Raw genomic sequence first — 13,541 nt, forward strand, 5'->3', positions numbered from 1 at the left:
CTTGAAATGAAAAAATCATTAATTAAAAATAAACATATCTACATTTAATATAAACTTTAGTTTTTAAAATAGTTATACTTCAAAAAAGTATAGAACAATGATATCATTTACTCCATAACGTGTGTGTATGTATACAAGAATATCTGCCATATTTAGAAATGGTATTCTAGGTTTAATTTTATGTAACATACTAATGATAAAAATAGGTATACTACAAATGAAGAATAACTGTGCTGCTTAAACTTTCTGTTAAGAGGTAGAAAGTAGCAGGCATGAATTATGTAAATCTTGCTTTAAGAAAGGAAAATCTATCAATTATTAGATAATCACATGCAACACTGATTTGGCAATGCTCAGTTTTCTTAACATCATTCTTTGAATGTATTATTTACTACTATTAAAAATACCTTTACTGGCTTTACATACTATTTTTAAGACATCCATGCTCGACTGGGCGCAGTGGCTCATGCCTGTAATCCCAGCACTTTGGGAGGCCAAGGCAGGAGGATCACAAAGTCAGGAGTTCGAGACCAGCCTGGCCACCATAGTGAAACCCTGTCTCTACTGAAAATACAAAAATTAGCTGGGTATTTTTTTACGGTGGTGGCATGTGCCTGTAATCCTAGTTACTTGGGAGGCTGAGGAAGAATAATTGCTTGAACCTGGGAGGCGGAGGTTTCAGTGAGACAAGATTGCACCACTGCACTCCAGCTTGGGTGACAGAGCGAGACTCCGTCTCAAAAAAAAAAAAAAAAAAAAAGACATTCATGTTCATTTCTCTTTAATAATATTTCCTTGCTCATTTCTCTTTAATAATATTTTGAAATATCAAAGAATTGAGTATAACAAATAGCATTTCTTTATTCATTAAACAAATATTTATTAAGGGTCTACTCTCTGTCAGTTCCTCAGGATACTGAGAATAGAGCACTTAAATCACAGTAAGAAATCTCTGTTCTTTAACCTCATAAAGCTTATTTTTTGGATAGTATATATGTACATATTTTAACTGCTTGATTATTGTATCTCTTAACACATACATATGTATCAGATGGTGATAAATGTTAAAGCAGAGGAGAAAAAGTTACAGGAGAATAACAAGGAGACTAGAGCAGAGGCAGGTTCTAAATAGGGTGGTCAGAGAAGGCTTATCTGAGTAAAAATGAGAGAGTGAACACATACACAGTAGGAAGGATCAGTAAAACTAAAAGTTGGTTTTTAAAAAGAGTAACAAAATTGATAAACTCCTGATAAGACTGATCAATTAAAAAAAAAAAGGATGGCTTGAGTCACCAATGTCAAAAGTGAAAGAGGAGACATCACTATAGATCCTACATGTTACAAAGATAAGAGTATATTATGAACTTTAGGCTGATGCACCTAAAAATTTAGTAAGAACAGGCAAATTTCGAGAGAAAAAACTTACTAAAACTGACATAAATAGATCTGAATAGTATCATAACTACTAAATAAATTAATCTGTAATTACAAATCTTCCCACAAAGATAAATTTCAGATAAAACTTAAATAATTACACCAATGTTATGAAAACTGTTGAACAGAACGGAATAAGAGAACAATACGAAATTTAGCATAAACCTGAAACCAAAATTAGATAAAAATGTAAAATCATAGCCATTCTCTACTAAACAAAGATGTAAAACTACAAAACAAACAAACAAACAAACAAAAACAAAGTAAGCAAATCCACTGATACAAAAAGGACTCTAAATCATGAGCCAACTGGATATATTCCAGAAATGAAAGGCTGATTGAACCTTCAAAAATATTTAACATTTTCTACCTGAAATGAGAAATAAGACAGATAAACTTGACCCTACTAACACTCTACTATAGACCCTAGTCAATACAATAAGGCAAAAAAAGATATAAAATTATTAAAATCAGAAAACTCACCATTCACAGATAGTGTGACTATATCTCAAAATTCCAAAAGCTATTAGAAAGAACAAGTGAACTTGACAAAGTTTCTGAATACAATGTCAATACAGAAAAACACCTTCATATTTCCACATTCTAGCAGCAATATACTAAGCAAAGATTCCTTAAATAAGAAGCAAAAAGGACTACTTAATAAAAGGTTGATAAATCAACTAAAAAAAACTTTCTTCAAAAGACAGCATAAAGAACTTTTGGTTCTTCAAAAATACCATTTAGAAAGTTTTAAAAGCTGCAGAATGAGGGAAATATATATAGTTGGACAGTAGGGGTTTCCACTAGAAAGGGGTAGGAGGGAACTTGCTGCATTGATAAGAATGTTCTATATCTTATTTTGAATGGTGGCTACAAAATTGACTAAATTTGTCAAAACTTACCACACATTGAACATTTATGATCTGTTCATTTTATTGAATGTAAATTATATCAACAGTTTACAAGAAAAGTTAAGTGGTTAAAAAAAAGAAGAGACAGACAGAATTAGTGACCTGGAAACTAGGTCAGAAGAAATTCCTGAGAATGCAGCACAGAAGGACAAAAAGTTAGAAAATATGAAGAATGGTTAAGAGATGGAGAAGCCATGGTGGGAAGACCTAGTAAGTGGGGAGAGAACAGATGTGAAGGTAATCTCAAAAGATAGTAGTTGCAAATTTTCCAAAATGGGTGAAAGGCATCAATTCATCAATTAAAAAAATTTTTTAATGGTTTTTTGAGGAAAAGGTGGTGTTTGGTTACATGAATAAGTTCTTTAGTGGCGATTTCTGAGATTTTGGTGCACCCATCACCCAAGCAGTGTATACTGTACGCAAAGTGTAGTCTATTACCACTCACCCTGTTACACCCTTTCTCCTAGGTCCCCAAAGTTCACTGTATCATTCTATGCCTTTGCATCCTCATAGCTTAGCTCCCACTTATGAGTGAGAAAATACGATGTTTGTTTTTCCATTCCTGAGTTACTTCATTTAGAACAATGGTCTCCAATTCCATTCAGGTTGCTGTGAATGCCATTATTTCATTCCTTTTTATCCAATTTATAGATTTTTTTGAAGTCCAACAAATACCAACAGAATAAATAATAATAATTTAAAAACCTACCTAAAAACATATCACAATGGAACAGAATACTAGGGATAAAAATGTGGAAGAAGGACCATTTCAGATAATAACTAAGCAAGTCCTCTGAGGAGCTGATATCTCATCAGAGACCTGGATTTGAGAATTACAGATCAAGAGAATAGCAAAGAAAACGAGGAATAATAAGCAAAGAGACCTGTTGACCTGAGTGGAATAAATTGGGGGGAAAATAATAATAGTTTAGTTTTAGTTTATTAAGAGTTGCGGTCACTGACAGAGCCAGGGTCACAGTACTTCAGGAATTATTCAAAGCCATATTAAAGCCTTTTTCTTATTTTTTTTCTTAAGTGTGCTGAGAAGAAGTCAATAGAGCTTTTTAGCAAGAGAGTAACATTATTTAATATATTAAAAAGATTACACTGGTACTATGTGGAGAACAGGGTAGAAGAGGATAAGAACAGATGGTGGATGAATGTTAGGTCAGTGATGAAGCCCAAGCTAGAGACGATGTTTTGACTGCATGCTGCCAGTGAAGGTTCAGGGAAGTAGACGTATTTGAGACATATATCAGAATAGTAGCTAACACGTATTAAGAACTTACTATAAGTTGCCCATTGCATTTTACATGTATGAAGTCTTTCAATTCCATTAACCACCCTATGAGGTTGATAATCTTATTTCTGTTGTGCAAGTGAGGACACAAACACAAACAGGTGAGGACAAAGGCCAAAGATAACAGAGCTAGTTTGACTCTACCATCTCTTCTCTTAACCACCATGAGACATAACTCTGAACAACAGACTATGTACACCAGAGGTGGGAAAACGTGGGTGGGGAAAACAAGGTAACAAGTGTGGCTCTCGGATCTGAGGGTTGTATAAATCGATAGATGGTGATACCATTTATTGAGCTTTAATATAGTACATTGCAGGAAGGTCAGGTTAATAGGAGAAGAGGAAAGTTTAGTTTTAAACAGGTTGAACTTTAGTTGCCTTTCAAGATCTATATGGAGATGTCAAGCAAACAGGAGTTTAAAGCTGCTGCCAGCACTGGAAATGTCCAGTTGGGAGTCAGCATATAGAAGATAAAACAGTTGTTACCACGGGCAGGAGAAAATGGGAAATGTCACATGAACAAATCTAGGGATCTAATGTACAACATGAAGACTATAATTAATAATATTTTATTTGGGATTTTTACTAAATGAATAGATTTTAACTGCCCCTGTCACATACACAAAAAATAGATAATTATGTAAGATGATGGCTACATTAGTTTATCTATAGTAATTGTTTCATTATCTGTAGGTATCTCACATCATGTTGTATATCTTAAATGTACACAGTAAAATTTAAAATAAAAAATAAATCATGGGTATGGCTAAGTTTGCCTAACGAGAGATTACAAAGTGAAAATACAAGAAGGTGCTGCACTAAATGAGCCCTAAGAAACTCTGTGTGGAGTTTGGGTAAAGGAGGAAAGACTGGTAAAGGACACTGAGAAAGAGTAACTGAACAGAAAAATGTGGTACGATGAAAGCCAAAGGAAAAGACTGTTTTAAGCGGAGAAGAGTCAATGATGTTGAAAGTTGCTGAGAGATCAAGGTATCCTATCTTTTTCTCAGGCCAGTTTTCAAGCTTAAAAAGGTAGAATGTACTATAGTCTCAACAACTTTGAAGGAAAACTTTTAATAAATGGTATCTAAGAATAAAAAACAAAAAGACTAATATTAAAGACTGTTCTACATTTTTCTGAATCACTTAACTCAAATATTAAGATCGATATTTGAGGCCAGGCGTGGTGGCTCACGCCTGTAATCCCAGCACTTTGGGAGGCCAAGGCGGGCAGATCACGAGGTCAGGAGATCGAGACCATCCTGGCTAACACGGTGAAACCCTGTCTCTACTAAAAATACAAAAAAATTAGCCAGGCGTGGCAGCGTGCGCCTGTAGTCCCAGCTGCTGGGGAGGCTGAGGCAGGAGAATGGCGTGAACCCGGGAGGCGGAGCTTGCAGTGAGCCAAGATCCTGCCACTGCACTCCAGCCTGGGTGACAGAGCAAGACTCCGTCTCAAAAAAACACAAAACAAAGAGTGATATCTGAAAACTTCTAATCATTAAGGAATTTTCAATTTTGTAGTTTTTAGTAAGTATAAAATAGTTTAGCAATAAATTTTCTTTATATTATTTGTGTATATATAGAGAGAGTAAAATTATTCTTACCTATATAAAAAAAGATCTTTGGCAAGTCGCTTAGGTCCAATTATTTTGAAGATAATTTCATATGTTTCAAGTGCCTTCCGATGAACTCCACCTGGTAATGCTGGATGTAGACATTGAGCTAGGCGTTTGCCTATGGTCAGCTTTTTGGGTACTACTTGGTACTTTGCATTATTCTGTAAAACCTTGAAGAAAGCATTTTAATGTAGTTGAGAAAAGCAAAATATTACATTCATTTTACTTCCATTTTCTAGCATAGTATTATAAAAAATGTTAATTGTAGATCTTTGTGTTTTGTTAGCTACATTTGCCTACATACACCATATTTAAAGTTAAAACTGAGGAAATGTAACAAACTTTATTAATTTGTTTAAAAAATAAACTTGTTACCTGTTAACAGAATAACATTTTTAATGAAAAATGATAATTTCCAAAACAAATTTATGGAGAAGAGAGGCATTTTAGATTTTTTTTGGTAAATTTTCAATATTTGATGTGAGAAGACAGCTGGAACATGGAATGTTACAGCCTTCAACCTATTTTTACTACTTTGAAATAAAGTCTGGCCTCACAATAGATATTTACAGTTACTTGGAAGAGGTATAACCATTGTCCCAGTATATCAAATTATAGTAAGTAATTCTAATGTTTATAAGAAAATCTACATGAGATTATCATTGCCCATTTGTTTTTATAAACTGATTTTTCTAACTGGACAAAGCAACTTTTGCTTTATTTATTTCAACCATAACATTTCCTTAGAAATAATGGTCAGGGCAGAATTTCTGTACACAGATCCCATCTTATCAACCACTCAAAGGAGATTAGTTACGTAAAGAAGATCTTATAATAAATGTAATCCTTTAGTTTGAACCTAGAATTCAGTATTATAATCAAGTATTGATAGAACGTCACAAAGTGAAGACTCAGAATGAATAGACTATATTAGAACTGGAATTTAGAAGAAATATACAAAGTCTTATTTTACAGAGGAATAAACAGGTTGAAATATTAGGTTGGTGCAAAAGTAACTGGATTTTTTTTTGCCATAATATATGAAATGACCAAACGCAGTATAAGTGTGTGTGTGTGTATATATATGTGTGTGTGTATATATGTATGTATATATACGAGTATATATATGTATATATGAGTATATATATATATGTATATATAAGAGTATATATACACACACACACACGTAATCCTTGTCTTGTTCCATCACAATTTTGGCTAAGTTTCATCGACAACTTGGGTATTCTTCTTTGAGTTATCTAGATACCATGAAATCTATTTTCATGAATATTGATTAATCTAAAAATTATGTACCTAGTTAGGCAAATTAATTTCCATCATTTAATGACCTGCCTTTAAAAAGAGTTCCCACTATATCTTCAGAAACAGACTCTTCAGAACCCTTTAGAAAAAAAAGAACTTAACTACCTTTAAGCAAACTTGTACTTTTAGATGAAATTTCTTGTGGATATTGTAAAGAAATAAAGAATTATTCAAACTTCAAATGATAAATGTTAGAAGTTCTAACATGTCAAACAGAAGCTTCTGCATCAAATTTTAAGACAAAACCTTGACATACTGAAAATGATTATTTTTCTTTTTATGATATCAAAGTGATTATCTGTCATATCAGGTTGAAAACTAGCATCCTGGTGTGGTACTGTGAGTGAGAGTGTGTCTAGGTTTTCATCCATGGTTCCTGGCTCATAACTCCCACAGCCCTTATTATAATATTGGGGAACTTTGGGCCTCAGAAGCAGGCCTCAGAAAACAATTTCTCTCTTTTTCCTGCCCTCTGCTCATCTTTTTCTCCCTAAGGCAGGAATCTTCCTCTACCTTTCTATCTCAGAGCTGGCCGTAACAAAATTCTCTGGACTACTTGGTCTCATTGTAGGTCAAAGACCTCCATTTCAGAAGGGGTCCTGCCCCATACCCAGAAGGAACGAATGCTGTACAGAGAGGCCAAGAAAAATCTGACAGACGGGTCTTGCTGGGTTCCCCCACTTTGTCTGTTAGTATTGGATCAAATATTTTATGTCCTAACACATTTCTGCACAGCTGTTCATGCTTCAATCATGCCTATCCAACGAAGTCTCAAAAGGCCCAAAAGGATGATTAGAGAGCGTCCGGGCCAGCTGAACACAAGTGGAGGTTCCTGGAGGGTGGCGCTTCTGGAGAAGGCATGAAGGTTCTACATCCCTTCACCCAGACCTCACCCTATGCATCTCTTCACTTGTATCCTTTGTAATGTCTTTTATAATGAACCAGTACCTTAAGTTCTGTGAGTCACTCTAGCAAATTAAACCTAAAGAAAGGATTGTGGAACTTTATAGCCAGTTGATCAGAAGCACAGGTAAAACAAACTGGGGCTTGTGATTGGCATCAAAAGAGGGGAACAGTCTTATGAGGCTCAGCCCTCAACCTGTGGGATCTGATACTATCTCCAGGTAGATAGTGTCCAAATTGAACTGCAGCACATCCAGTTGGTATCCACTATAGAACTGCTTGCTTGCTGGTAAGGGAGAAATAATCACTTGTTTTAGGGTTATAGAAGTCTTCTGCATTGATTGTTGTGGTGTGAAAGCAGAGGCAAAACAATATGTATTCTTTTCCCCACACATCTTAGTATGTATTTTAAGACAAATTTCTTTCCTAATTTGTATGTTAAGCTATTTGATAGGCTGGGTGTGGTGGCTAATGCCTGTAATTCCAGCACTTTGTGAGGCTGAGGTGGGAGGATCACTTGAGGCCAAGAGTTCAAGACCACCTTCATCAACATAGCAAGATCCTGTCTCTAAAAAAACAAAAATAATAACTAGCCAGGCATGGTGGCATGCCTGCAGTCCCACCTACTGAGAAGGCTGAGGTGGGAGGATCCCTTGAGCCCAGGAGTCTGCAATGAGCTATGATCATGCCACTGGACTTCAGCCTGGGTGAAAGAGTAAAACCTTATCTCAAATAAAATAGAAAATAGTTTTTGGAAGACCACTCCTTTCCTATCTAAGCCCTTTAATATTCAGAAGCACTCTCATTCAATAACAATTAAAAAAAAAACAAACAAAAAAAACCTTAACTATGGGTATGTGGTGAAAAAAATTGATGTTTAAAAAATAAAAAGGTCAAAATGAAGAGCCAGAAGTTGATCAATGATGCCACAACAATAACGGAATAAAAACCAGACATGTCAAGAAGAATTACTCAAGGACAAGCTGCAAGGCATAAGCAACTGCTTGTATATAATTGCCTTTGTAAGAAGTACCGAATTATAACTATAGCTTGCCAGGATAGAAAATGTTTCCTTCTGCTATATACCATTTGGAAAGAACACAGGAATTACTGCTTTCCATTTGTAGGAAATTCATTTTGCTGCCAGGAATTCCAGCACCATATCTGATGCTCCATTATGGAAATTTACTAGCCCTCATAGCATATTTGCTTCCTTTTCTTTTGTTTTTATAGCTAATAATCATGGCGATAACTACATATTTTTCAAGCACTGTTATTTCTTTGAATTAAAACTTCCAAAGCCTTAACAATATGCTTGACTACACAGGCATGCAACTCATGAAGAAAAACAGCACTACCAATAGTAATCTAAGGTTCATTTATGATTTTGCATTCTTACTTCAAGATTTAGAGAAATCTAACAAGTACAAACACAGATTTCTAATTTTTACTCCTTTTATGAAATGGATAATACAGACATACCTTATTAAGTTTTCCAAGTGCTGATATCAAATCTGCCCATTCACTGGAGTATTCAAAATTCTTTAGTGCTTTGTCAATTGCGGCTACATAGTTTCTGTATTTGGAGTCACTCAATAACTCCAGCTCTTCTGTGTTCATCCTCCCACAACTTCCCACTAGAGACCAGTTCCAAACTCATGTAAAGTCATTACCTACAAAAGAGTTTGCAGGAGGAACCAAGGTTACAAAGTATTAAAATAGGTTCATATGATCTTACTACAAAGGTAATGACTAACTTGAAAATGTTTCTTACTGTTAGCAGTGGTTGAAACTCTCCTCAGCTAGTGTTCAGGGTCATGGAAGTATTCAAAGACAGCCTGAAAGATAACTACTTGTGTGTTCCTTCCTAGGAATTGGAAAAATGACTGTGAAAATTTAGTCAGTAAAATTTTCTTATACTTATTTCAATTTAGAAAATTTTCTTATACTTACTTCAATTTAGAAATCATGTTATTTCTCTGTCATATTTGTTTATGTAACATTTCTGATATATATGGGTGTGTGTGTATATACAAATATGTATACATATATATGTACATATATATACACACATATATGCTCCTCCACTTTGTTTTGATCCTAAAATACACTAAGTCTGGTTAGATTGGAAGAATCAAGAACACAGGGGAAGAAAGAAAAAAAAAATGACTCGGAGATCATTTTATTAAGTAGTAAGTGAGCATCTAATATGAAGGCCCATTAGCTGTTAGAATTAGACTTTACTTCGAATAAAACTGACAAGAACATGTGGTGGTTTAAAGTATGTCCACAGCTGAGTACAGTGGCTCACACCTGTAATCCCAGCTACTTGGGAAGCTGGAGGATGGAGTATGGCCTAAGGTCAAGGTTTCAAGACCAGCACTGGCAACACAGTGAGATCCTGTCTCTAAAAAAATATAAAAATAAAAATTAGCCAGGCAGGGTGGCACCTGTAGTCCCAGCTACGCAGGAGGCTGAAGTGAGAAGACAGCTTGAGCCCAAGAGATCAAGGCTGCAACGAAAATGACTGGGTGACAGAGCAAGATTCTGTCTCTATTAAAGTGAAAAAAACAAATTTACAAATTCTTTGATATTTCGTTGAAAAAGTGGTGCCTAATCCCCCAGCACCTTGGGGTCAACTTTGTGACTCATTTCTAATGAAAAGAATAGGGTAGAAGAGACAATGTGTAACGGCCAACAGGTTATAAAAGCACTTTGGTTTCCTCTTTACTCTCTTATCATTAGTTCTGCGGAAGAGCTAGCTGCCACATCATGAAGACACTTTCAAGGATCCCTATGGAGAAGGCAGGTCTCGTGACAAGGAGCTAAAGCTTTCTGTACAGCCATGTGATTGAGCCATCTTAGAAGCAGATCCTCCATCCTCAGCCAAGCCTTAATTTGACTGTGGCCCCAAATGGCATCCTGACTATAACTTCATGAGCGACCCGAAGCCACGATTACATAAGCTAAGTCTCTCAAATTCAAGACCCACAGAAGATTTTGTTATAGGCCACTGAGTTCAGGGGTAATTTGTTATACAGCAATACATAATCTAGGGTAATAGGAAGAATTTAATTAAGGTTCTACTTAAAAACCAGTGTGGCTCCCCTTTAATTTTTCTGGTATCCCAACTGACTTCTAACAAACTCGGTACCTTTCTTTAGAGCTGGGTGCATGGACCTACAGGAAGGTCTAAGAGTGGGCCTTAGGGGATGCTAACACAATTCAACCAAGGTAAGAATAGTCTTTCCAACAAATAGTTTGGGATAACTGAATATCCCATGTGCAAAAGAACAAAGTTGACTCCTTCACATCTACACAAAAGTTACTTTAAAATAGATCAGATATCTAAATGTAACAGCTAGAACTATAAAACACTCAGAAGAAAATGTAGGATTAAATCTTTGTGACCTATGGCTAGGCAAAGTCTTCTTAGAAATAAAACTGACAGCCAGGCACGGTGGCTCACGCCTATAATCCTAGCACTTTGGGAGGCCGAGGCAGGCAGATTGCTTGAGGTCAGGAGCTCAAGACCAGGCTGGCCAACATGGTGAAACCTCGTCTCTACTAAAAATACAAAAATCAGCCAGTTGTGGTGGCTCATGCCTGTAATCTCAGCTACTAGGGAGGCTGAGGCAGGCCTATCACTTGAACCCAGGAGTCCGAGGCTGCAGTGAGCAAGACCACGCCACTACACCCCAGCCTGGGCAACAGAGTGAGAGTCCATCTCAAAAAAATAAAATAAATAAAATAAAATAGAAAACCAAAAACACGAGCAACAAAAGAAAAAAAGAAGTAAAACTTTCATGTTGCAAAGAACATCAAGAAAGTGAAAAGACAACTGACAGAATGGGAGAAAACAAATCCTCCATACATCTGATGAGACTTCAGATAATAAAAAAACTCTTCAAAGTCAATAATAAAAAGACAAATAATTCAAAAGTAGGCAACAGATGTGAATGGACATTTCTAAAAGGAAAATGTACAAATGGTCTATAAGTACATAAAATGACACTCCACATAATTAGGGAAACAAATCAAAACCACAAGAATATTTCATGCCTACTAGGATGGTTATAATAAAAAAGATAGATGATAATAAGTGTGGTATGTAGAAATTGGAACCCTCATACACTGCTGGAGGAACATAAATTGCTATGGCTCCTTTGGAAAACAGTCTAGTAGTAGTTCTCCAAGGTTCAACATAGAATTACTGTAAGCCAGAAATTCCACTCCTAGGTATGGTGGAGACACAAGAGAAATGAAAATATATGTCCACTCAAAAACTTGTGTGAATGCTCATAGAAGCATTATTCATAATGGCCAAAAGAAGAAATAACCCAAATATTCATCAACTGACACACAAATAACTAAAATACAATGGAATATTATTTGGTCATAAAAAAGAATGAAATAGTGATACAAGGTATAACACGCATGAACCTTGAAAACATTATAAATGAAAGAAGCCACTGACATAAGACCACATAGTATATGATTCCATTTATACAAAATGTCAAGAATAGAAAAATCTATAGAGACAAAGTAAATTAGTGGTTGATTAGAGTAGGGGGAGAAGAAGAAAAGAGGAATTGGTGTGAAATGGAGAATGAACTCAAAATGAATATAGGGTTTCTTTTTGGGATGACAAAAATGTTTTAAAATTTATTGTAGTGATGGCTTCACAACTCTGAATATATTGAATACTATCATATTATATACATATGTGTGTGTATACATACACATACACACACACACACACACACACACACACACACACAGAGTTTGTTTTTGAGATGGAGTCTCACTCTGTCACCCAGGCTGGAGTGCTGGAGTGCAGTGGCGCCATCTTGACTCACTACAACCTCCGCCTCTTGGACTCAAGCAATTCTCCTGTCTCAGCCTCCCGAGTAACTGGGATTACAGGCGCCTGGCACCATGCACCGGCTAATTTTGTATTTTTAGTATAGACGGTGTTTCATCATGCTGGCCAGGTTGGTCTCGAACTCCTGACCTTGTGATCCGCCTGCGTTGGCCTCCCAAAGAGCTGACATTACAGGTGTGAGCCACCACGCCCAGGCCATATTATATACTTTAAACAGGTGAACTGCATACTCAAAATATATGAATCACCTTAAATTACATGTAAAATTTACATGTCTTACATTTTACTGGGGAGAGTCTACTTCTTTCATAATATTCTCAAACAGTTTAACAAAAAGGTTAAAAACTACTAGAGAATATAGCTAATGAGTAAACTGTTTGTATTGAAAAAAGCTACAAATCTTTTGATTTATAAAATCAAAATTTCCTTGGTTAAGGTTGTGCCAAAGAGAGGCAATACGAGTTTCCCAATTCTCTACTTCAATTATTTTATCCACAAAAATGAAAACAAGTCCCAAATCCTATCTTTGGAGAGAATAATCACCTTAAATGTGATTTCATTTGACATGAAATGATTTTGCTTCAGCATATCATGTGCCAAGCACTATGTTTAGGTGCTGACTAGAGAGAACATCCCTGACCTCATGATACTTTCATTCCCAACTGGGACCGTGAGAGTAGTGAACAAAATAAGGTATTTAATCTATTTTTCTCTTTAAAACTGGATATTTGATGATAAGGGACTTAAAATAATATAAAGTTTATGTGGGGGGGAAAAACACAGTCATACAATACTTCTTCCTCACCCCCATCCACGTTTTTGCTGTCTGTGGGGTTTCAGTTAACCTCAGTCAACCACAGTCTGGAAATATTACATGAAAAATTCCAGAAATAAACAATTCATAAGTTTTAAATTACATAGCATTCTGAGTAACATGACAAAATCTCTCAGAACAAAGTGAATCCTCCCTTTGTACAGCATATCCACGCTACAGATGACAACTGCCCATTAATCACTTAGTAGCTGTGTGGGTTACAGACTGACTGTTGTGGTAGCACAGTGCTTGTGCCCTTATTTTACTTAATAATAGCTGTAAAGCGCAAGAGTACTATGCCTAATTTGTAAATTAAACTTTATCATTCGTATATATGTATAGAAAAAAAA

At 35.7% G+C, this 13,541-nt stretch overlaps 1 protein-coding gene across 14 annotated transcripts in view; it reads right to left on the reverse strand.

Moving 5' to 3' along the window:
- The window catches only part of DOP1A (DOP1 leucine zipper like protein A), a 106,871-nt gene that overhangs the window by 63,763 nt on the left and 29,567 nt on the right, over positions 1-13,541 (reverse strand). For 11 of the 14 annotated variants that reach the window (XR_012095082.1, XM_073022620.1, XM_073022622.1 and 8 more), the window contains 3 exons: positions 9,267-9,359; positions 8,975-9,165; positions 5,255-5,436 (listed from right to left, as the gene is read on the reverse strand). Coding sequence is in view for 13 of the 14 variants with exons in the window: in XM_073022620.1 (XP_072878721.1) it covers positions 5,255-5,436; positions 8,975-9,112 (320 nt within the window). In the remaining variant the exon portion in view is untranslated. Of the gene's footprint in view, positions 1-5,254; positions 5,437-8,974; positions 9,166-9,266; positions 9,360-13,541 lie in introns of those variants that run through there. The other 3 variants (XM_073022618.1, XM_038002206.2, XM_073022619.1) reach the window with 1 other exon arrangement.

Source organism: Chlorocebus sabaeus, chromosome 13 (genome assembly GCF_047675955.1).
Source record: "Chlorocebus sabaeus isolate Y175 chromosome 13, mChlSab1.0.hap1, whole genome shotgun sequence".
Classification (NCBI taxonomy): Eukaryota; Metazoa; Chordata; class Mammalia; order Primates; family Cercopithecidae; genus Chlorocebus; species Chlorocebus sabaeus.